This window comes from Ranitomeya imitator, chromosome 4, assembly GCF_032444005.1.
Source record: "Ranitomeya imitator isolate aRanImi1 chromosome 4, aRanImi1.pri, whole genome shotgun sequence".
NCBI lineage: Eukaryota > Metazoa > Chordata > Amphibia > Anura > Dendrobatidae > Ranitomeya > Ranitomeya imitator.
In genome coordinates this window covers 720,847,023-720,868,582 of record NC_091285.1, presented here as the reverse complement: position 1 = coordinate 720,868,582, position 21,560 = coordinate 720,847,023, and the positions used below count along the sequence as shown (strand labels likewise).

Here is a 21,560-nt window from a genome sequence, read left to right as displayed (position 1 = left end):
CCTCTGGCGGTCGGTCTCTCTGTGCCGATGTCTCTCTGTCTCCCTCTGGTGGTTGGTCTCTCCGTGCTGGTGTCTCTCTGTCTCCCTCTGGTGGTCGGTCTCTCTCTTTGCTGGTGTCTCTGTCTCCCTCTGGTGGTCGGTCTCTCTCTTTGCTTGTGTCTCTCTGTCTCCCTCTGGTGGTCGGTCTTTCTCTGTGCTGGTGTCTCTTTGTGCTGGTGTCTCTCTGTCTCCCTCTGGTGGTCGGTCTCTCTCTGTGCTGGTGTCTCTGTCTCCCTCTGATGGTCGGTCTCTCTCTGTCTCCCTCTGGTGGTCGGTCTCTCTCTGTGCTGGTGTCTCTGTCTCCCTCTGATGGTCGGTCTCTCTCTGTCTCCCTCTGGTGGTCGGTCTCTCTGTGCTGGTGTCTATCTGTCTCCCTCTGGTGGTCGGTCTCTCTGTTTGCTGGTGTCTGTCTCCCTCTGGTGGTCGGTCTTTCTGTGCCGGTGTCTCTCTGTCTCCCTCTGGTGGTCGGTCCCACTCTTTGCTGGTGTCTCTCTGTCTCCCTCTGGTGGTCGGTCTCTCTGTGCTGGTGTCTCTGTCTCCCTCTGGTGGTCGGTCTCTCTGTGCTGGTGTCTCTCTGTCTCCCTCTGGTGGTCGGTCTTTCTGTGCTGGTGTCTCTCTGTCTCCCTCTGGTGGTCGGTCTCTCTGTGCTGGTGTCTCTCTGTCTCCCTCTGGTGGTCGGTCTTTCTGTGCCGGTGTCTCTCTGTTTCCCTCTGGTGGTTGGTCTCTCTGTGCTGGTGTCTCTCTGTCTCCCTCTGGTGGTTGGTCTCTCTGTGCTGGTGTCTCTCTGTCTCCCTCTGGTGGTCGGTCTCTCTCTGTGCTGGTGTCTCTCTGTCTCCCTCTGGTGGTCGGTCTCTCTCTGTGCTGGTGTCTCTCTGTCTCCCTCTGGTGGTCGGTCTTTCTGTGCCGGTGTCTCTCTGTTTCCCTCTGGTGGTCGGTCTCTCTGTGCTGGTGTCTCTCTGTCTCAATCTGGTGGTCGGTCCCACTCTTTGCTGGTGTCTCTCTGTCTCCCTCTGGTGGTCGGTCGTTCTCTGTTCTGGTGTCTCTCTGTCTCCCTCTGGTGGTCGGTCTCTCTGTGCTGGTGTCTCTCTGTCTCCCTCTGGTGGTCGGTCTCTCTGTGCCGGTGTCTCTCTGTCTCCCTCTGGTGGTCGGTCTCTCTCTGTGCCGGTGTCTCTCTGTCTCCCTCTGGTGGTCGGTCTCTCTCTGTGCTGGTGTCTCTGTCTCCCTCTGGTGGTCGGTCTCTCTCTGTGCTGGTGTCTCTCTGTCTCCCTCTGGTGGTCGGTCTCTCTCTGTGCTGGTGTCTCTCTGTCTCCCTCTGGTGGTCGGTCTCTCTCTGTGCTGGTGTCTCTCTGTCTCCCTCTGGTGGTCGGTCTCTCTCTGTGCTGGTGTCTCTCTGTCTCCCTCTGGTGGTCGGTCTCTCTCTGTGCTGGTGTCTCTCTGTCTCCCTCTGGTGGTCGGTCTCTCTGTGTGCCGGTGTCTCTCTGTCTCCCTCTGGTGGTCGGTCTCTCTGTGTGCTGGTGTCTCTCTGTCTCCCTCTGGTGGTCGGTCTCTCTCAGTGCCGGTGTCTCTCTGTCTCCCTCTGGTGGTCGGTCTCTCTGTGCCGTTTCTCTCTGTCTCCCTCTGGTGGTCGGTCTCTCTCTGTGCTGGTCTCTCTCTGTCCTGGTGTCTCTCTGTCTCCCTCTGGTGGTCGGTCTCTCTGTGCCGTTTCTCTCTGTCTCCCTCTGGTGGTCGGTCTCTCTGTGCCGGTGTCTCTCTGTCTCCCTCTGGTGGTCGGTCTCTCTGTGCTGGTGTCTCTCTGTCTCCCTCTGGTGGTCGGTCTCTCTGTGCTGGTGTCTCTCTCTGTCTCCCTCTGGTGGTTGGTCTCTCTCTGTGCCGGTGTCTCTGTCTCCCTCTGTCCCGGTGTCTCTGTCTCCCTCTGGTGGTCGGTCTCTCTCTGTGCTGGTGTCTCTCTGTCTCCCTCTGGTGGTCGGTCTCTCTGTGTGCTGGTGTCTCTCTATCTCCCTCTGGTGGTCGGTCTCTCTCAGTGCCGGTGTCTCTCTGTCTCCCTCTGGTGGTCGGTCTCTCTCTGTGCCGGTGTCTCTCTGTCTCCCTCTGGTGGTCGGTCTCTCTCTGTGCCGGTGTCTCTCTGTCTCCCTCTGGTGGTTGGTCTCTCTCTGTGCTGGTGTCTCTCTGTCTCCCTCTGGTGGTCGGTCTCTCTCAGTGCCGGTGTCTCTCTGTCTCCCTCTGGTGGTCGGTCTCTCTCTGTGCTGGTGTCTCTCTGTCTCCCTCTGGTGGTCGGTCTCTCTCTGTGCCGGTGTCTCTCTGTCTCCCTCTGGTGGTTGGTCTCTCTGTGCTGGTGTCTCTCTGTCTCCCTCTGGTGGTCGGTCTCTCTCTGTGCCGGTGTCTCTCTGTCTCCCTCTGGTGGTCGGTCTCTCTCTGTGCCGGTGTCTCTCTGTCTCCCTCTGGTGGTCGGTCTCTCTCTGTGCTGGTGTCTCTCTCTGTCTCCCTCTGGTGGTCGGTCTCTCTCAGTGCCGGTGTCTCTCTGTCTCCCTCTGGTGGTCGGTCTCTCTCTGTGCTGGTGTCTCTCTCTGTCTCCCTCTGGTGGTCGGTCTCTCTCTGTGCTGGTGTCTCTCTGTCTCCCTCTGGTGGTCGGTCTCTCTCAGTGCCGGTGTCTCTCTGTCTCCCTCTGGTGGTTGGTCTCTCTCTGTCTCCCTCTGGTGGTCAATCTCTCTCTGTGCTGGTGTCTCTCTGTCTCCCTCTGGTGGTCGGTCTCTCTCTGTGCCGTTTCTCTCTGTCTCCCTCTGGTGGTCGGTCTCTCTCTGTGCTGGTCTCTCTCTGTCCTGGTGTCTCTCTGTCTCTCTCTGTGCCGATGGCTCTCTCTGTGCCGGTGTCTCTCTGTCTCCCTCTGGTGGTCGGTCTCTCTCTGTGCTGGTCTCTCTCTGTCTCCCTCTGGTGGTCGGTCTCTCTCTGTGCTGGTGTCTGTCTCCCTCTGGTGGTCGGTCTCTCTCTGTGCTGGTGTCTGTCTCCCTCTGGTGGTCGGTCTCTCTCTGTGCTGGTCTCTCTCTGTCTCCCTCTGGTGGTCGGTCTCTCTGTGCTGGTGTCTGTCTCCCTCTGGTGGTCGGTCTCTCTCTGTGCTGGTGTCTCTCTGTCTCCCTCTGGTGGTCGGTCTCTCTCTGTGCCGGTGTCTCTCTGTCTCCCTCTGGTGGTCGGTCTCTCAGTGCCGGTGTCTCTCTGTCTCCCTCTGGTGGTCGGTCTCTCAGTGCCGGTGTCTCTCTGTCTCCCTCTGGTGGTCGGTCTCTCAGTGCCGGTGTCTCTCTGTCTCCCTCTGGTGGTCGGTCTCTCTCTGTGCCGGTGTCTCTCTGTCTCCCTCTGGTGGTCGGTCTCTCTGTGCCGGTGTCTCTCTCTTTGCTGGTGTCTCTCTGTCTCTCTCTGTGCTGGTGTCTCTGTCTCCCTCTGGTGGTCGGTCTCTCTTTGTGCTGGTCTCTCTCTGTCTCCCTCTGGTGGTCGGTCTCTCTCTGTGCTGGTGTCTCTCTGTCTCCCTCTGGTGGTCGGTCTCTCTCTTTGCTGGTGTCTCTCTGTCTCCCTCTGGTGGTCGGTCTCTCTCTGTGCTGGTGTCTCTCTGTCTCCCTCTGGTGGTCGGTCTCTCTCTGTGCTGGTCTCTCTCTGTCTCCCTCTGGTGGTCGGTCTCTCTCTGTGCCGGTGTCTCTCTGTCTCCCTCTGGTGGTCGGTCTCTCTCTGTGCTGGTGTCTCTCTCTGTCTCCCTCTGGTGGTCGGTCTCTCTCAGTGCCGGTGTCTCTCTGTCTCCCTCTGGTGGTTGGTCTCTCTCTGTCTCCCTCTGGTGGTCGGTCTCTCTCTGTGCTGGTGTCTCTCTGTCTCCCTCTGGTGGTCGGTCTCTCTCAGTGCCGGTGTCTCTCTGTCTCCCTCTGGTGGTTGGTCTCTCTCTGTCTCCCTCTAGTGGTCGGTCTCTCTCTGTGCTGGTGTCTCTCTGTCTCCCTCTGGTGGTCGGTCTCTCTCTGTGCTGGTGTCTCTCTGTCTCCCTCTGGTGGTCGGTCTCTCTCTGTGCTGGTCTCTCTCTGTCTCCCTCTGGTGGTCGGTCTCTCTCTGTGCTGGTGTCTGTCTCCCTCTGGTGGTCGGTCTCTCTCTGTGCTGGTGTCTCCCTCTGGTGGTCGGTCTCTCTCTGTGCCGGTGTCTCTCTGTCTCCCTCTGGTGGTCGGTCTCTCTGTGCCGTTGTCTCTCTCTTTGCTGGTGTCTCTCTGTCTCTCTCTGTGCTGGTGTCTCTGTCTCCCTCTGGTGGTCGGTCTCTCTCTGTCTCCCTCTGGTGGTCGGTCTCTCTCTGTGCTGGTGTCTCTCTGTCTCCCTCTGGTGGTCGGTCTCTCTCTTTGCTGGTGTCTCTCTGTCTCCCTCTGGTGGTCGGTCTCTCTCTGTGCTGGTGTCTCTCTGTCTCCCTCTGGTGGTCGGTCTCTCTCTGTGCTGGTCTCTCTCTGTCTCCCTCTGGTGGTCGGTCTCTCTCTGTCCTGGTGTCTCTCTGTCTCCTTCTGGTGGTCGGTCTCTCTGTGCCGGTGTCTCTCTGTCTCCCTCTGGTGGTCGGTCTCTCTCTGTGCTGGTCTCTCTCTGTCTCCCTCTGGTGGTCGGTCTCTCTGTGCTGGTGTCTGTCTCCCTCTGGTGGTCGGTCTCTCTCTGTGCTGGTGTCTCTCTGTCTCCCTCTGGTGGTCGGTCTCTCTCTGTGCCGGTGTCTCTCTGTCTCCCTCTGGTGGTCGGTCTCTCAGTGCCGGTGTCTCTCTGTCTCCCTCTGGTGGTCGGTCTCTCAGTGCCGGTGTCTCTCTGTCTCCCTCTGGTGGTCGGTCTCTCTCAGTGCCGGTGTCTCTCTGTCTCCCTCTGGTGGTCGGTCTCTCTGTGCCGGTGTCTCTCTCTTTGCTGGTGTCTCTCTGTCTCTCTCTGTGCTGGTGTCTCTGTCTCCCTCTGGTGGTCGGTCTCTCTCTGTCTCCCTCTGGTGGTCGGTCTCTCTCTTTGCTGGTGTCTCTCTGTCTCCCTCTGGTGGTCGGTCTCTCTCTGTGCTGGTGTCTCTCTGTCTCCCTCTGGTGGTCGGTCTCTCTCTTTGCTGGTGTCTCTCTGTCTCCCTCTGGTGGTCGGTCTCTCTCTGTGCTGGTGTCTCTCTGTCTCCCTCTGGTGGTCGGTCTCTCTCTGTGCTGGTCTCTCTCTGTCTCCCTCTGGTGGTCGGTCTCTCTCTGTCCTGGTGTCTCTCTGTCTCCCTCTGGTGGTCGGTCTCTCTGTGCCGGTGTCTCTCTGTCTCCCTCTGGTGGTCGGTCTCTCTCTGTGCCGGTGTCTCTCTCTGTGCCGGTGTCTCTCTGTCTCCCTCTGGTGGTCGGTCTCTCTCTGTGCTGGTGTCTCTCTGTCTCCCTCTGGTGGTCGGTCTCTCTGTGCTGGTCTCTCTCTGTGCTGGTGTCTCTCTGTCTCCCTCTGGTGGTCGGTCTCTCTCTGTGCCGGTGTCTCTCTGTCTCCCTCTGGTGGTCGGTCTCTCTCTGTGCTGGTGTCTCTCTGTCTCCCTCTGGCGGTCGGTCTCTCTGTGCCGGTGTCTCTCTCTGTCCTGGTGTCTCTCTGTCTCCCTCTGGCGGTCGGTCTCTCTGTGCCGGTGTCTCTCTCTGTCCTGGTGTCTCTCTGTCTCCCTCTGGTGGTCGGTCTCTCTCTGTGCCGGTGTCTCTCTCTGTGCTGGTGTCTCTCTGTCTCCCTCTGGCGGTCGGTCTCTCTGTGCCGGTGTCTCTCTCTGTCCTGGTGTCTCTCTGTCTCCCTCTGGCGGTCGGTCTCTCTGTGCCGGTGTCTCTCTCTGTCCTGGTGTCTCTCTGTCTCCCTCTGGTGGTCGGTCTCTCTCTGTGCTGGTGTCTCTGTCTCCCTCTGGTGGTCGGTCTCTCTCTGTGCCGGTGTCTCTCTGTCTCCCTCTGGTGGTCGGTCTCTCTCTGTGCTGGTGTCTCTCTGTCTCCCTCTGGCGGTCGGTCTCTCTGTGCTGGTGTCTCTCTCTGTGCCGGTGTCTCTCTCTGTGCTGGTGTCTCTCTGTCTCCCTCTGGTGGTCGGTCTCTCTCTGTGCCGGTGTCTCTCTGTCTCCCTCTGGTGGTTGGTCTCTCTGTGCTGGTGTCTCTCTGTCTCCCTCTGGTGGTCGGTCTCTCTCTTTGCTGGTGTCTCTCTGTCTTCCTCTGGTGGTCGGTCTCTCTCTGTCTCCCTATGGTGGTCGGTCTCTCTCTTTGCTGGTGTCTGTCTCCCTCTGGTGGTCGGTCTCTCTCTGTCTCCCTCTGGTGGTCGGTCTCTCTCTGTCTCCCTCTGGTGGTCGGTCTCTCTGTGCTGGTGTCTCTCTGTCTCCCTCTGGTGGTCGGTCTCTCTCTTTGCTGGTGTCTCTCTGTCTTCCTCTGGTGGTCGGTCTCTCTCTGTCTCCCTCTGGTGGTCGGTCTCTCTCTGTCTCCCTCTGGTGGTCGGTCTCTCTGTGCTGGTGTCTCTCTGTCTCCCTCTGGTGGTCGGTCTCTCTCTTTGCTGGTGTCTCTCTGTCTTCCTCTGGTGGTCGGTCTCTCTCTGTCTCCCTATGGTGGTCGGTCTCTCTCTTTGCTGGTGTCTGTCTCCCTCTGGTGGTCGGTCTCTCTCTGTCTCCCTCTGGTGGTCGGTCTTTCTCTGTGCTGGTGTCTCTCTGTCTCCCTCTGGTGGTCGGTCTCTGTGCCAATGTCTCTCTGTCTCCCTCTGGTGGTTGGTCTCTCTGTGCTGGTGTCTCTCTGTCTCCCTCTGGTGGTCGGTCCCACTCTTTGCTGGTGTCTCTCTGTCTCCCTCTGGTGGGCGGTCTCTCTCTGTGCCGGTGTCTCTCTGTCTCCCTCTGGTGGTCGGTCTCTCTGTGCTGGTGTCTCTGTCTCCCTCTGGTGGTCGGTCTCTCTGTGCTGGTGTCTCTCTGTCTCCCTCTGGTGGTCGGTCTCTCTGTGCTGGTGTCTCTCTGTCTCCCTCTGGTGGTCGGTCTCTCTGTGCTGGTGTCTCTCTGTCTCCCTATGGTGGTCGGTCTCTCTCTTTGCTGGTGTCTGTCTCCCTCTGGTGGTCGGTCTCTCTGTGCTGGTGTCTCTCTGTCTCCCTCTGGTGGTCGGTCTCTCTCTGTGCTGGTGTCTCTCTGTCTCCCTCTGGTGGTCGGTCTCTCTGTGTGCCGGTGTCTCTCTGTCTCCCTCTGGTGGTCGGTCTCTCTGTGTGCTGGTGTCTCTCTGTCTCCCTCTGGTGGTCGGTCCCTCTCAGTGCCGGTGTCTCTCTGTCTCCCTCTGGTGGTCGGTCTCTCTCTGTGCTGGTGTCTCTCTGTCTCCCTCTGGTGGTCGGTCTCTCTTTGCTGGTGTCTCTGTCTCCCTCTGGTGGTCGGTCTCTCTCTTTGCTTGTGTCTCTCTGTCTCCCTCTGGTGGTCGGTCTTTCTCTGTGCTGGTGTCTCTCTGTGCTGGTGTCTCTCTGTCTCCCCCTGGTGGCCGGTCTTTCTCTGTGCTGGTGTCTCTCTGTGCTGGTGTCTCTCTGTCTCCCTCTGGTGGTCAGTCTTTCTCTGTGCTGGTGTCTCTCTGTCTCCCTCTGGTGGTCGGTCTCTGTGCCGATGTCTCTCTGTCTCCCTCTGGTGGTCGGTCTCTCTCTGTGCTGGTGTCTCTCTGTCTCCCTCTGGTGGTCGGTCTCTCTCTGTGCCGGTGTCTCTCTGTCTCCCTCTGGTGGTCGGTCTCTCTGTGCTGGTGTCTCTGTCTCCCTCTGGTGGTCGGTCTCTCTGTGCTGGTGTCTCTCTGTCTCCCTCTGGTGGTCGGTCTCTCTCTTTGCTGGTGTCTCTCTGTGCTGGTGTCTCTCTGTCTTCCTCTGGTGGTCGGTCTCTCTCTGTCTCCCTATGGTGGTCGGTCTCTCTCTTTGCTGGTGTCTGTCTCCCTCTGGTGGTCGGTCTTTCTCTGTGCTGGTGTCTCTCTGTCTCCCTCTGGTGGTCGGTCCCACTCTTTGCTGGTGTCTCTCTGTCTCCCTCTGGTGGGCGGTCTCTCTCTGTGCCGGTGTCTCTCTGTGCTGGTGTCTCTCTGTCTTCCTCTGGTGGTCGGTCTCTCTCTGTCTCCCTATGGTGGTCGGTCTCTCTCTTTGCAGGTGTCTGTCTCCCTCTGGTGGTCGGTCTCTCTCTTTGCTGGTGTCTGTCTCCCTCTGGTGGTCGGTCTCTCTGTGCCGGTGTCTCTCTGTCTCCCTCTGGTGGTTGGTCTCTCTCTGTGCCGGTGTCTCTCTATCTCCCTCTGGTGGTCGGTCTCTCTCTCTGCTGGTGTCTCTCTGTCTCCCTCTGGTGGTCGGTCTCTCCCTGTGCTGGTGTCTCTGTCTCCCTCTGGTGGTCGGTCTCTCTCTGTGCTGGTGTCTCTCTGTCTCCCTCTGGTGGTCGGTCTCTCTCTGTGCTGGTGTCTCTCTGTCTCCCTCTGGTGGTCGGTCTCTCTCTGTGCTGGTGTCTCTCTGTCTCCCTCTGGTGGTCGGTCCCACTCTTTGCTGGTGTCTCTCTGTCTCCCTCTGGTGGTCGGTCTCTCTGTGCTGGTGTCTCTCTGTCTCCCTCTGATGGTCGGTCTCTCTCTTTGCTGGTGTCTCTCTGTGCTGGTGTCTCTCTGTCTCCCTCTGGCGGTCGGTCTCTCTGTGCCGATGTCTCTCTGTCTCCCTCTGGTGGTCGGTCTCTCTGTGCTGGTGTCTCTCTGTCTCCCTCTGGTGGTTGGTCTCTCCGTGCTGGTGTCTCTCTGTCTCCCTCTGGTGGTCGGTCTCTCTCTTTGCTGGTGTCTCTGTCTCCCTCTGGTGGTCGGTCTCTCTCTTTGCTTGTGTCTCTCTGTCTCCCTCTGGTGGTCGGTCTTTCTCTGTGCTGGTGTCTCTTTGTGCTGGTGTCTCTCTGTCTCCCTCTGATGGTCGGTCTCTCTCTGTCTCCCTCTGGTGGTCGGTCTCTCTCTGTGCTGGTGTCTCTGTCTCCCTCTGATGGTCGGTCTCTCTCTGTCTCCCTCTGGTGGTCGGTCTCTCTGTTTGCTGGTGTCTGTCTCCCTCTGGTGGTCGGTCTTTCTGTGCCGGTGTCTCTCTGTCTCCCTCTGGTGGTCGGTCTCTCTCTGTGCTGATGTCTCTCTGTCTCCCTCTGGTGGTCGGTCCCACTCTTTGCTGGTGTCTCTCTGTCTCCCTCTGGTGGTCGGTCTCTCTGTGCTGGTGTCTCTGTCTCCCTCTGGTGGTCGGTCTCTCTGTGCTGGTGTCTCTCTGTTTCCCTCTGGTGGTTGGTCTCTCTGTGCTGGTGTCTCTCTGTCTCCCTCTGGTGGTCGGTCTCTCTCTGTGCTGGTGTCTCTCTGTCTCCCTCTGGTGGTCGGTCTCTCTCTGTGCTGGTGTCTCTCTGTCTCCCTCTGGTGGTCGGTCTTTCTGTGCCGGTGTCTCTCTGTTTCCCTCTGGTGGTTGGTCTCTCTGTGCTGGTGTCTCTCTGTCTCAATCTGGTGGTCGGTCCCACTCTTTGCTGGTGTCTCTCTGTCTCCCTCTGGTGGTCGGTCGTTCTCTGTTCTGGTGTCTCTCTGTCTCCCTCTGGTGGTCGGTCTCTCTGTGCTGGTGTCTCTCTGTCTCCCTCTGGTGGTCGGTCTCTCTGTGCCGGAGTCTCTCTGTCTCCCTCTGGTGGTCGGTCGTTCTCTGTTCTGGTGTCTCTCTGTCTCCCTCTGGTGGTCGGTCTCTCTGTGCTGGTGTCTCTGTCTCCCTCTGGTGGTCGGTCTCTCTCTGTGCTGGTGTCTCTCTGTCTCCCTCTGGTGGTCGGTCTCTCTCTGTGCCGGTGTCTCTCTGTCTCCCTCTGGTGGTCGGTCTCTCTCTGTGCCGGTGTCTCTGTCTCCCTCTGGTGGTCGGTCTCTCTCTGTGCTGGTGTCTCTCTGTCTCCCTCTGGTGGTCGGTCTCTCTCTGTGCTGGTGTCTCTCTGTCTCCCTCTGGTGGTCGGTCTCTCTCTGTGCTGGTGTCTCTCTGTCTCCCTCTGGTGGTCGGTCTCTCTCTGTGCTGGTGTCTCTCTGTCTCCCTCTGGTGGTCGGTCTCTCTCTGTGCTGGTGTCTCTCTGTCTCCCTCTGGTGGTCGGTCTCTCTGTGTGCCGGTGTCTCTCTGTCTCCCTCTGGTGGTCGGTCTCTCTGTGTGCTGGTGTCTCTCTGTCTCCCTCTGGTGGTCGGTCTCTCTCAGTGCCGGTGTCTCTCTGTCTCCCTCTGGTGGTCGGTCTCTCTGTGCCGTTTCTCTCTGTCTCCCTCTGGTGGTCGGTCTCTCTCTGTCCTGGTGTCTCTCTGTCTCCCTCTGGTGGTCGGTCTCTCTGTGCCGTTTCTCTCTGTCTCCCTCTGGTGGTCGGTCTCTCTGTGCCGGTGTCTCTCTGTCTCCCTCTGGTGGTCGGTCTCTCTCTGTGCTGGTGTCTCTCTCTGTCTCCCTCTGGTGGTTGGTCTCTCTCTGTGCCGGTGTCTCTGTCTCCCTCTGTCCCGGTGTCTCTGTCTCCCTCTGGTGGTCGGTCTCTCTCTGTGCTGGTGTCTCTCTGTCTCCCTCTGGTGGTCGGTCTCTCTGTGCTGGTGTCTCTCTCTGTCTCCCTCTGGTGGTTGGTCTCTCTCTGTGCCGGTGTCTCTGTCTCCCTCTGTCCCGGTGTCTCTGTCTCCCTCTGGTGGTCGGTCTCTCTCTGTGCTGGTGTCTCTCTGTCTCCCTCTGGTGGTCGGTCTCTCTGTGTGCTGGTGTCTCTCTGTCTCCCTCTGGTGGTCGGTCTCTCTCAGTGCCGGTGTCTCTCTGTCTCCCTCTGGTGGTCGGTCTCTCTCTGTGCCGGTGTCTCTCTGTCTCCCTCTGGTGGTCGGTCTCTCTCTGTGCCGGTGTCTCTCTGTCTCCCTCTGGTGGTTGGTCTCTCTCTGTGCTGGTGTCTCTCTGTCTCCCTCTGGTGGTCGGTCTCTCTCAGTGCCGGTGTCTCTCTGTCTCCCTCTGGTGGTCGGTCTCTCTCTGTGCCGGTGTCTCTCTGTCTCCCTCTGGTGGTTGGTCTCTCTCTGTCTCCCTCTGGTGGTCGGTCTCTCTCTGTGCTGGTGTCTCTCTGTCTCCCTCTGGTGGTCGGTCTCTCTCTGTGCCGTTTCTCTCTGTCTCCCTCTGGTGGTCGGTCTCTCTCTGTGCTGGTCTCTCTCTGTCCTGGTGTCTCTCTGTCTCTCTCTGTGCCGATGTCTCTCTCTGTGCCGGTGTCTCTCTGTCTCCCTCTGGTGGTCGGTCTCTCTCTGTGCTGGTCTCTCTCTGTCTCCCTCTGGTGGTCGGTCTCTCTCTGTGCTGGTGTCTGTCTCCCTCTGGTGGTCGGTCTCTCTCTGTGCTGGTGTCTGTCTCCCTCTGGTGGTCGGTCTCTCTCTGTGCTGGTGTCTCTGTCTCCCTCTGGTGGTCGGTCTCTCTGTGCTGGTGTCTGTCTCCCTCTGGTGGTCGGTCTCTCTCTGTGCTGGTGTCTCTCTGTCTCCCTCTGGTGGTCGGTCTCTCTCTGTGCCGGTGTCTCTCTGTCTCCCTCTGGTGGTCGGTCTCTCAGTGCCGGTGTCTCTCTGTCTCCCTCTGGTGGTCGGTCTCTCAGTGCCGGTGTCTCTCTGTCTCCCTCTGGTGGTCGGTCTCTCAGTGCCGGTGTCTCTCTGTCTCCCTCTGGTGGTCGGTCTCTCAGTGCCGGTGTCTCTCTGTCTCCCTCTGGTGGTCGGTCTCTCTCTGTGCCGGTGTCTCTCTGTCTCCCTCTGGTGGTCGGTCTCTCTGTGCCGGTGTCTCTCTCTTTGCTGGTGTCTCTCTGTCTCTCTCTGTGCTGGTGTCTCTGTCTCCCTCTGGTGGTCGGTCTCTCTTTGTGCTGGTCTCTCTCTGTCTCCCTCTGGTGGTCGGTCTCTCTCTGTGCTGGTGTCTCTCTGTCTCCCTCTGGTGGTCGGTCTCTCTCTTTGCTGGTGTCTCTCTGTCTCCCTCTGGTGGTCGGTCTCTCTCTGTGCTGGTGTCTCTCTGTCTCCCTCTGGTGGTCGGTCTCTCTCTGTGCTGGTCTCTCTCTGTCTCCCTCTGGTGGTCGGTCTCTCTCTGTGCTGGTCTCTCTCTGTCTCCCTCTGGTGGTCGGTCTCTCTCTGTGCCGGTGTCTCTCTGTCTCCCTCTGGTGGTCGGTCTCTCTCTGTGCCGGTGTCTCTCTGTCTCCCTCTGGTGGTCGGTCTCTCTCTGTGCTGGTGTCTCTCTCTGTCTCCCTCTGGTGGTCGGTCTCTCTCAGTGCCGGTGTCTCTCTGTCTCCCTCTGGTGGTTGGTCTCTCTCTGTCTCCCTCTGGTGGTCGGTCTCTCTCTGTGCTGGTGTCTCTCTGTCTCCCTCTGGTGGTCGGTCTCTCTCAGTGCCGGTGTCTCTCTGTCTCCCTCTGGTGGTTGGTCTCTCTCTGTCTCCCTCTAGTGGTCGGTCTCTCTCTGTGCTGGTGTCTCTCTGTCTCCCTCTGGTGGTCGGTCTCTCTCTGTGCCGTTTCTCTCTGTCTCCCTCTGGTGGTCGGTCTCTCTCTGTGCTGGTCTCTCTCTGTCTCCCTCTGGTGGTCGGTCTCTCTCTGTGCTGGTGTCTGTCTCCCTCTGGTGGTCGGTCTCTCTCTGTGCTGGTCTCTCTCTGTCTCCCTCTGGTGGTCGGTCTCTCTCTGTGCTGGTCTCTCTCTGTCTCCCTCTGGTGGTCGGTCTCTCTGTGCTGGTGTCTGTCTCCCTCTGGTGGTCGGTCTCTCTCTGTGCTGGTGTCTCTCTGTCTCCCTCTGGTGGTCGGTCTCTCTCTGTGCCGGTGTCTCTCTGTCTCCCTCTGGTGGTCGGTCTCTCAGTGCCGGTGTCTCTCTGTCTCCCTCTGGTGGTCGGTCTCTCAGTGCCGGTGTCTCTCTGTCTCCCTCTGGTGGTCGGTCTCTCTCTGTGCCGGTGTCTCTCTGTCTCCCTCTGGTGGTCGGTCTCTCTGTGCCGGTGTCTCTCTCTTTGCTGGTGTCTCTCTGTCTCTCTCTGTGCTGGTGTCTCTGTCTCCCTCTGGTGGTCGGTCTCTCTCTGTCTCCCTCTGGTGGTCGGTCTCTCTCTGTGCTGGTGTCTCTCTGTCTCCCTCTGGTGGTCGGTCTCTCTCTTTGCTGGTGTCTCTCTGTCTCCCTCTGGTGGTCAGTCTCTCTTTGTGCTGGTGTCTCTCTGTCTCCCTCTGGTGGTCGGTCTCTCTCTGTCTCCCTCTGGTGGTCGGTCTCTCTCTGTGCTGGTGTCTCTCTGTCTCCCTCTGGTGGTCGGTCTCTCTCTTTGCTGGTGTCTCTCTGTCTCCCTCTGGTGGTCGGTCTCTCTGTGCCGTTTCTCTCTGTCTCCCTCTGGTGGTCGGTCTCTCTGTGCCGGTGTCTCTCTGTCTCCCTCTGGTGGTCGGTCTCTCTCTGTGCTGGTGTCTCTCTGTCTCCCTCTGGTGGTCGGTCTCTCTGTGCTGGTGTCTCTCTCTGTCTCCCTCTGGTGGTTGGTCTCTCTCTGTGCCGGTGTCTCTGTCTCCCTCTGTCCCGGTGTCTCTGTCTCCCTCTGGTGGTCGGTCTCTCTCTGTGCTGGTGTCTCTCTGTCTCCCTCTGGTGGTCGGTCTCTCTGTGTGCTGGTGTCTCTCTGTCTCCCTCTGGTGGTCGGTCTCTCTCAGTGCCGGTGTCTCTCTGTCTCCCTCTGGTGGTCGGTCTCTCTCTGTGCCGGTGTCTCTCTGTCTCCCTCTGGTGGTCGGTCTCTCTCTGTGCCGGTGTCTCTCTGTCTCCCTCTGGTGGTTGGTCTCTCTCTGTGCTGGTGTCTCTCTGTCTCCCTCTGGTGGTCGGTCTCTCTCAGTGCCGGTGTCTCTCTGTCTCCCTCTGGTGGTCGGTCTCTCTCTGTGCCGGTGTCTCTCTGTCTCCCTCTGGTGGTTGGTCTCTCTCTGTCTCCCTCTGGTGGTCGGTCTCTCTCTGTGCTGGTGTCTCTCTGTCTCCCTCTGGTGGTCGGTCTCTCTCTGTGCCGTTTCTCTCTGTCTCCCTCTGGTGGTCGGTCTCTCTCTGTGCTGGTCTCTCTCTGTCCTGGTGTCTCTCTGTCTCTCTCTGTGCCGATGTCTCTCTCTGTGCCGGTGTCTCTCTGTCTCCCTCTGGTGGTCGGTCTCTCTCTGTGCTGGTCTCTCTCTGTCTCCCTCTGGTGGTCGGTCTCTCTCTGTGCTGGTGTCTGTCTCCCTCTGGTGGTCGGTCTCTCTCTGTGCTGGTCTCTCTCTGTCTCCCTCTGGTGGTCGGTCTCTCTGTGCCGGTGTCTCTCTCTTTGCTGGTGTCTCTCTGTCTCTCTCTGTGCTGGTGTCTCTGTCTCCCTCTGGTGGTCGGTCTCTCTCTGTGCTGGTGTCTCTCTGTCTCCCTCTGGTGGTCGGTCTCTCTCTGTGCCGGTGTCTCTCTGTCTCCCTCTGGTGGTCGGTCTCTCAGTGCCGGTGTCTCTCTGTCTCCCTCTGGTGGTCGGTCTCTCAGTGCCGGTGTCTCTCTGTCTCCCTCTGGTGGTCGGTCTCTCAGTGCCGGTGTCTCTCTGTCTCCCTCTGGTGGTCGGTCTCTCAGTGCCGGTGTCTCTCTGTCTCCCTCTGGTGGTCGGTCTCTCAGTGCCGGTGTCTCTCTGTCTCCCTCTGGTGGTCGGTCTCTCTCTGTGCCGGTGTCTCTCTGTCTCCCTCTGGTGGTCGGTCTCTCTGTGCCGGTGTCTCTCTCTTTGCTGGTGTCTCTCTGTCTCTCTCTGTGCTGGTGTCTCTGTCTCCCTCTGGTGGTCGGTCTCTCTTTGTGCTGGTCTCTCTCTGTCTCCCTCTGGTGGTCGGTCTCTCTCTGTGCTGGTGTCTCTCTGTCTCCCTCTGGTGGTCGGTCTCTCTCTTTGCTGGTGTCTCTCTGTCTCCCTCTGGTGGTCGGTCTCTCTCTGTGCTGGTGTCTCTCTGTCTCCCTCTGGTGGTCGGTCTCTCTCTGTGCTGGTCTCTCTCTGTCTCCCTCTGGTGGTCGGTCTCTCTCTGTGCTGGTCTCTCTCTGTCTCCCTCTGGTGGTCGGTCTCTCTCTGTGCCGGTGTCTCTCTGTCTCCCTCTGGTGGTCGGTCTCTCTCTGTGCCGGTGTCTCTCTGTCTCCCTCTGGTGGTCGGTCTCTCTCTGTGCTGGTGTCTCTCTCTGTCTCCCTCTGGTGGTCGGTCTCTCTCAGTGCCGGTGTCTCTCTGTCTCCCTCTGGTGGTTGGTCTCTCTCTGTCTCCCTCTGGTGGTCGGTCTCTCTCTGTGCTGGTGTCTCTCTGTCTCCCTCTGGTGGTCGGTCTCTCTCAGTGCCGGTGTCTCTCTGTCTCCCTCTGGTGGTTGGTCTCTCTCTGTCTCCCTCTAGTGGTCGGTCTCTCTCTGTGCTGGTGTCTCTCTGTCTCCCTCTGGTGGTCGGTCTCTCTCTGTGCCGTTTCTCTCTGTCTCCCTCTGGTGGTCGGTCTCTCTCTGTGCTGGTCTCTCTCTGTCTCCCTCTGGTGGTCGGTCTCTCTCTGTGCTGGTGTCTGTCTCCCTCTGGTGGTCGGTCTCTCTCTGTGCTGGTCTCTCTCTGTCTCCCTCTGGTGGTCGGTCTCTCTGTGCTGGTGTCTGTCTCCCTCTGGTGGTCGGTCTCTCTCTGTGCTGGTGTCTCTCTGTCTCCCTCTGGTGGTCGGTCTTCTCTCAGTGCCGGTGTCTCTCTGTCTCCCTCTGGTGGTCGGTCTCTCAGTGCCGGTGTCTCTCTGTCTCCCTCTGGTGGTCGGTCTCTCTCTGTGCCGGTGTCTCTCTGTCTCCCTCTGGTGGTCGGTCTCTCTGTGCCGGTGTCTCTCTCTTTGCTGGTGTCTCTCTGTCTCTCTCTGTGCTGGTGTCTCTGTCTCCCTCTGGTGGTCGGTCTCTCTCTGTCTCCCTCTGGTGGTCGGTCTCTCTCTGTGCTGGTGTCTCTCTGTCTCCCTCTGGTGGTCGGTCTCTCTCTTTGCTGGTGTCTCTCTGTCTCCCTCTGGTGGTCGGTCTCTCTTTGTGCTGGTGTCTCTCTGTCTCCCTCTGGTGGTCGGTCTCTCTCTGTCTCCCTCTGGTGGTCGGTCTCTCTCTGTGCTGGTGTCTCTCTGTCTCCCTCTGGTGGTCGGTCTCTCTCTTTGCTGGTGTCTCTCTGTCTCCCTCTGGTGGTCGGTCTCTCAGTGCCGGTGTCTCTCTGTCTCCCTCTGGTGGTCGGTCTCTCAGTGCCGGTGTCTCTCTGTCTCCCTCTGGTGGTCGGTCTCTCTCTGTGCTGGTGTCTCTCTGTCTCCCTCTGGCGGTCGGTCTCTCTCTGTGCTGGTGTCTCTCTCTGTGCCGGTGTCTCTCTCTGTGCTGGTGTCTCTCTGTCTCCCTCTGGTGGTCGGTCTCTCTCTGTCCTGGTGTCTCTCTGTCTCCCTCTGGCGGTCGGTCTCTCTCAGTGCCGGTGTCTCTCTGTCTCCCTCTGGTGGTCGGTCTCTCTCTGTGCTGGTCTCTCTCTGTCCTGGTGTCTCTCTGTCTCTCTCTGTGCCGGTGTCTCTCTCTGTGCTGGTGTCTCTGTCTCCCTCTGGTGGTCGGTCTCTCTCTGTGCCGGTGTCTCTCTGTCTCCCTCTGGTGGTCGGTCTCTCTCTGTGCTGGTGTCTCTCTGTCTCCCTCTGGCGGTCGGTCTCTCTCTGTGCTGGTGTCTCTCTCTGTGCCGGTGTCTCTCTCTGTGCTGGTGTCTCTCTGTCTCCCTCTGGTGGTCGGTCTCTCTCTGTGCCGGTGTCTCTCTGTCTCCCTCTGGTGGTCGGTCTCTCTCTGTGCTGGTGTCTCTCTGTCTCCCTCTGGCGGTCGGTCTCTCTCTGTGCTGGTGTCTCTCTCTGTGCCGGTGTCTCTCTCTGTGCTGGTGTCTCTCTGTCTCCCTCTGGTGGTCGGTCTCTCTCTGTCCTGGTGTCTCTCTGTCTCCCTCTGGCGGTCGGTCTCTCTCAGTGCCGGTGTCTCTCTGTCTCCCTCTGGTGGTCGGTCTCTCTCTGTGCTGGTCTCTCTCTGTCCTGGTGTCTCTCTGTCTCTCTCTGTGCCGGTGTCTCTCTCTGTGCTGGTGTCTCTCTGTCTCCCTCTGGTGGTCGGTCTCTCTCTGTCCTGGTGTCTCTCTGTCTCCCTCTGGTGGTCGGTCTCTCTCTGTGCCGGTGTCTCTCTGTCTCCCTCTGGCGGTCGGTCTCTCTCTGTGCTGGTGTCTCTCTCTGTGCCGGTGTCTCTCTCTGTGCTGGTGTCTCTCTGTCTCCCTCTGGTGGTCGGTCTCTCTCTGTGCTGGTGTCTCTCTGTCTCCCTCTGGTGGTCGGTCTCTCTCTGTGCTGGTCTCTCTCTGTCCTGGTGTCTCTCTGTCTCTCTCTGTGCCGGTGTCTCTCTCTGTGCTGGTGTCTCTCTGTCTCCCTCTGGTGGTCGGTCTCTCTCTGTGCTGGTGTCTCTCTCTGTGCTGGTGTCTCTCTGTCTCCCTCTGGTGGTCGGTCTCTCTCTGTGCTGGTGTCTCTCTCTGTGCTGGTGTCTCTGTCTCCCTCTGGTGGTTGGTCTCTCTCAGTGCCGGTGTCTCTCTGTCTCCCTCTGGCGGTCGGTCTCTCTCAGTGCCGGTGTCTCTCTGTCTCCCTCTGGTGGTCGGTCTCTCTCTGTCTCCCTCTGGTGGTCGGTCTCTCTCTGTCTCCCTCTGGTGGTCGGTCTCTCTCTGTGCTGGTGTCTCTCTGTCTCCCTCTGGTGGTCGGTCTCTCTCTTTGCTGGTGTCTCTCTGTCTCCCTCTGGTGGTCGGTCTCTCTCTGTGCTGGTGTCTCTCTGTCTCCCTCTGGTGGTCTGTCTCTCTCTGTGCCGGTGTCTCTCTGTCTCCCTCTGGTGGTCGGTCTCTCTCTGTCCTGGTGTCTCTCTCTGTGCCGGTGTCTCTCTCTGTGCCGGTGTCTCTCTGTCTCCCTCTGGTGGTCGGTCTCTCTCTGTCCTGGTGTCTCTCTGTCTCCCTCTGGCGGTCGGTCTCTCTCAGTGCCGGTGTCTCTCTGTCTCCCTCTGGTGGTCGGTCTCTCTCTGTGCTGGTCTCTCTCTGTCCTGGTGTCTCTCTGTCTCTCTCTGTGCCGGTGTCTCTCTCTGTGCTGGTGTCTCTCTGTCTCCCTCTGGTGGTCGGTCTCTCTCTGTCCTGGTGTCTCTCTGTCTCCCTCTGGTGGTCGGTCTCTCTCTGTGCCGGTGTCTCTCTGTCTCCCTCTGGTGGTCGGTCTCTCTCTGTGCTGGTGTCTCTCTGTCTCCCTCTGGCGGTCGGTCTCTCTCTGTGCTGGTGTCTCTCTCTGTGCCGGTGTCTCTCTCTGTGCTGGTGTCTCTCTGTCTCCCTCTGGTGGTCGGTCTCTCTCTGTGCCGGTGTCTCTCTGTCTCCCTCTGGTGGTCGGTCTCTCTCTGTGCTGGTGTCTCTCTGTCTCCCTCTGGCGGTCGGTCTCTCTCTGTGCTGGTGTCTCTCTCTGTGCCGGTGTCTCTCTCTGTGCTGGTGTCTCTCTGTCTCCCTCTGGTGGTCGGTCTCTCTCTGTCCTGGTGTCTCTCTGTCTCCCTCTGGCGGTCGGTCTCTCTCAGTGCCGGTGTCTCTCTGTCTCCCTCTGGTGGTCGGTCTCTCTCTGTGCTGGTCTCTCTCTGTCCTGGTGTCTCTCTGTCTCTCTCTGTGCCGGTGTCTCTCTCTGTGCTGGTGTCTCTCTGTCTCCCTCTGGTGGTCGGTCTCTCTCTGTCCTGGTGTCTCTCTGTCTCCCTCTGGTGGTCGGTCTCTCTCTGTGCCGGTGTCTCTCTGTCTCCCTCTGGTGGTCGGTCTCTCTCTGTGCTGGTGTCTCTCTGTCTCCCTCTGGCGGTCGGTCTCTCTCTGTGCTGGTGTCTCTCTCTGTGCCGGTGTCTCTCTCTGTGCTGGTGTCTCTCTGTCTCCCTCTGGTGGTCGGTCTCTCTCTGTGCTGGTGTCTCTCTGTCTCCCTCTGGTGGTCGGTCTCTCTCTGTGCTGGTCTCTCTCTGTCCTGGTGTCTCTCTGTCTCTCTCTGTGCCGGTGTCTCTCTCTGTGCTGGTGTCTCTCTGTCTCCCTCTGGTGGTCGGTCTCTCTCTGTGCTGGTGTCTCTCTCTGTGCTGGTGTCTCTGTCTCCCTCTGGTGGTTGGTCTCTCTCAGTGCCGGTGTCTCTCTGTCTCCCTCTGGCGGTCGGTCTCTCTCAGTGCCGGTGTCTCTCTGTCTCCCTCTGGTGGTCGGTCTCTCTCTGTCTCCCTCTGGTGGTCGGTCTCTCTCTGTGCTGGTGTCTCTCTGTCTCCCTCTGGTGGTCGGTCTCTCTCTTTGCTGGTGTCTCTCTGTCTCCCTCTGGTGGTCGGTCTCTCTCTGTGCTGGTGTCTCTCTGTCTCCCTCTGGTGGTCTGTCTCTCTCTGTGCCGGTGTCTCTCTGTCTCCCTCTGGTGGTCGGTCTCTCTCTGTCCTGGTGTCTCTCTCTGTGCCGGTGTCTCTCTCTGTGCCGGTGTCTCTCTGTCTCCCTCTGGTGGTCGGTCTCTCTCTGTCCTGGTGTCTCTCTCTGTGCCGGTGTCTCTCTCTGTGCTGGTGTCTCTCTGTCTCCCTCTGGTGGTCGGTCTCTCTCTGTGCCGGTGTCTCTCTGTCTCCCTCTGGTGGTCGGTCTCTCTCTGTCCTGGTGTCTCTCTCTGTGCCGGTGTCTCTCTCTGTGCTGGTGTCTCTCTGTCTCCCTCTGGTGGTCGGTCTCTCTCTGTGCCGGTGTCTCTCTGTCTCCCTCTGGTGGTCGGTCTCTCTCTGTGCCGGTGTCTCTCTGTCTCCCTCTGGTGGTCGGTCTCTCTGTGCTGGTGTCTCTCTGTCTCCCTCTGGCGGTCGGCCTCGGTGATGTCGCTGGTGACGATTTCCTCTCTCCGGCACTAGGGGGCGCAGTGCACACACTTTATAGCATTAACGCTACACTGCTCTCACGTGACCGGAAGCTGCAGCCGGTAGTGCGGTTGCGCCCCTTGAATCCCGTTTATAGTACAGCTCGGGGGTCGTGGTCTCCGCAGTTCGTATTTGGCGGCCCCTCTTACCGTGCGCCCCGTAGGCTCCCGCCGTCACCGCCAGAGCCCCCGACACTGCCCCGACCCTCCCCCACACGCTCCGCATCGCGACTGCCGACATATTCCTTCTCAGCCAAGAGCTTAGAGCACGATGACAAGCCCCGCCCATCCCCTCATTTACTAGTTGATACCACGCCCCTCTCCCTATCTCTGCTATTGCCCCCCCGCCCCCCCCACAGCCTTTGCGTTTGATTGGTTGAGATTTTTGTCAATCACGTACGTCATTATGCAGCGTCCAATGGCAGCTCTCCTGGCGCCCTGATTTTGGTTTTAGAGCGTGGACAAGCAGCGCGCCGCCATCTTTGTTGTGGTCAGTGTTTTTTCAGTGTGCTCAGAGCGCTCCGCCATCTTTGTTGTGGTCAGTGTTTTTTCAGTGTGCGCAGAGCGCTCCGCCATCTTTGTTGTGGTCAGTGTTTTTTCAGTGTGCTCAGAGCGCTCCGCCATCTTTGTTGTGGTCAGTGTTTTTTCAGTGTGCTCAGAGCGCTCCGCCATCTTTGTTGTGGTCAGTGTTTTTTCAGTGTGCTCAGAGCGCTCCGCCATCTTTGTTGTGGTCAGTGTTTTTTCAGTGTGCTCAGAGCGCTCCGCCATCTTTGTTGTGGTCAGTGTTTTTTTATTGTGCTCAGAGCGCTCCGCCATCTTTGTTGTGGTCAGTGTTTTTTTATTGTGCTCAGAGCGCTCCGCCATCTTTGTTGTGGTCAGTGTTTTTTTATTGTGCTCAGAGCGCTCCGCCATCTTTGTTGTGGTCAGTGTTTTTTCAGTGTGCTCAGAGCGCTCCGCCATCTTTGTTGTGGTCAGTGTTTTTTCAGTGTGCTCAGAGCGCTCCGCCATCTTTGTTGTGGTCAGTGTTTTTTCAGTGTGCTCAGAGCGCTCCGCCATCTTTGTTGTGGTCAGTGTTTTTTCAGTGTGCTCAGAGCGCTCCGCCATCTTTGTTGTGGTCAGTGTTTTTTTATTGTGCTCAGAGCGCTCCGCCATCTTTGTTGTGGTCAGTGTTTTTTTATTGTGCTCAGAGCGCTCCGCCATCTTTGTTGTGGTCAGTGTTTTTTCAGTGTGCTCAGAGCGCTCCGCCATCTTTGTTGTGGTCAGTGTTTTTTTATTGTGCTCAGAGCGCTCCGCCATCTTTGTTGTGGGTTTGCAGACATGAAGGCCTTAGCACTTCGCCCTCTCCGACACCTGGTCACGTGTGTAGGGGCTGGCAGTGTGAGGCTGGGGGGCGTCCTCTCAGGTTGTCGTACAGTGAGGGGATCACGCTTAGGCTACTTTCACACTGGGTTTTTTTTAATACGTCGCAATGCCTCGTTTAGGGGGAAAAACGCATCCTGCAAAGTTGTTTGCAGGATGCGTTTTTGCCCCCTTGGATTAACTACCGACGCATTGCGACATATTGACACACGTCGCAACCGTCGTGCGACGGTTGCGCCGTGTTGTGGCGGACCGCCGGGACCAAAAAACGTTACATGTAACATTTTTTGCTGCCGACGGACCGCTTTTTCCGACCGCGCATGCGCTGCCGGAACTCCGCCCCCACCTCCCCGCACCTCACAATGGGGCAGCGGATGCGCAAGAAAAATGCATCTGCTGCACCCTTTGTGCGGCGCATC

General features: G+C 58.8%; 1 protein-coding gene across 1 annotated transcript in view; it reads right to left on the bottom strand.

Moving 5' to 3' along the window:
- The window catches only part of TMEM256 (transmembrane protein 256), a 47,327-nt gene extending 27,260 nt beyond the window's left edge, over positions 1 to 20,067 (bottom strand). Inside the window, exon 1 of the mRNA XM_069767584.1 lies at positions 19,933 to 20,067. Within this exon, the coding sequence (XP_069623685.1) occupies positions 19,933 to 20,023 (91 nt within the window). The 5' untranslated portion in view covers positions 20,024 to 20,067. The remainder of the gene's footprint in view (positions 1 to 19,932) is intronic.
- Positions 20,068 to 21,560: the final 1,493 nt, after the last annotated feature.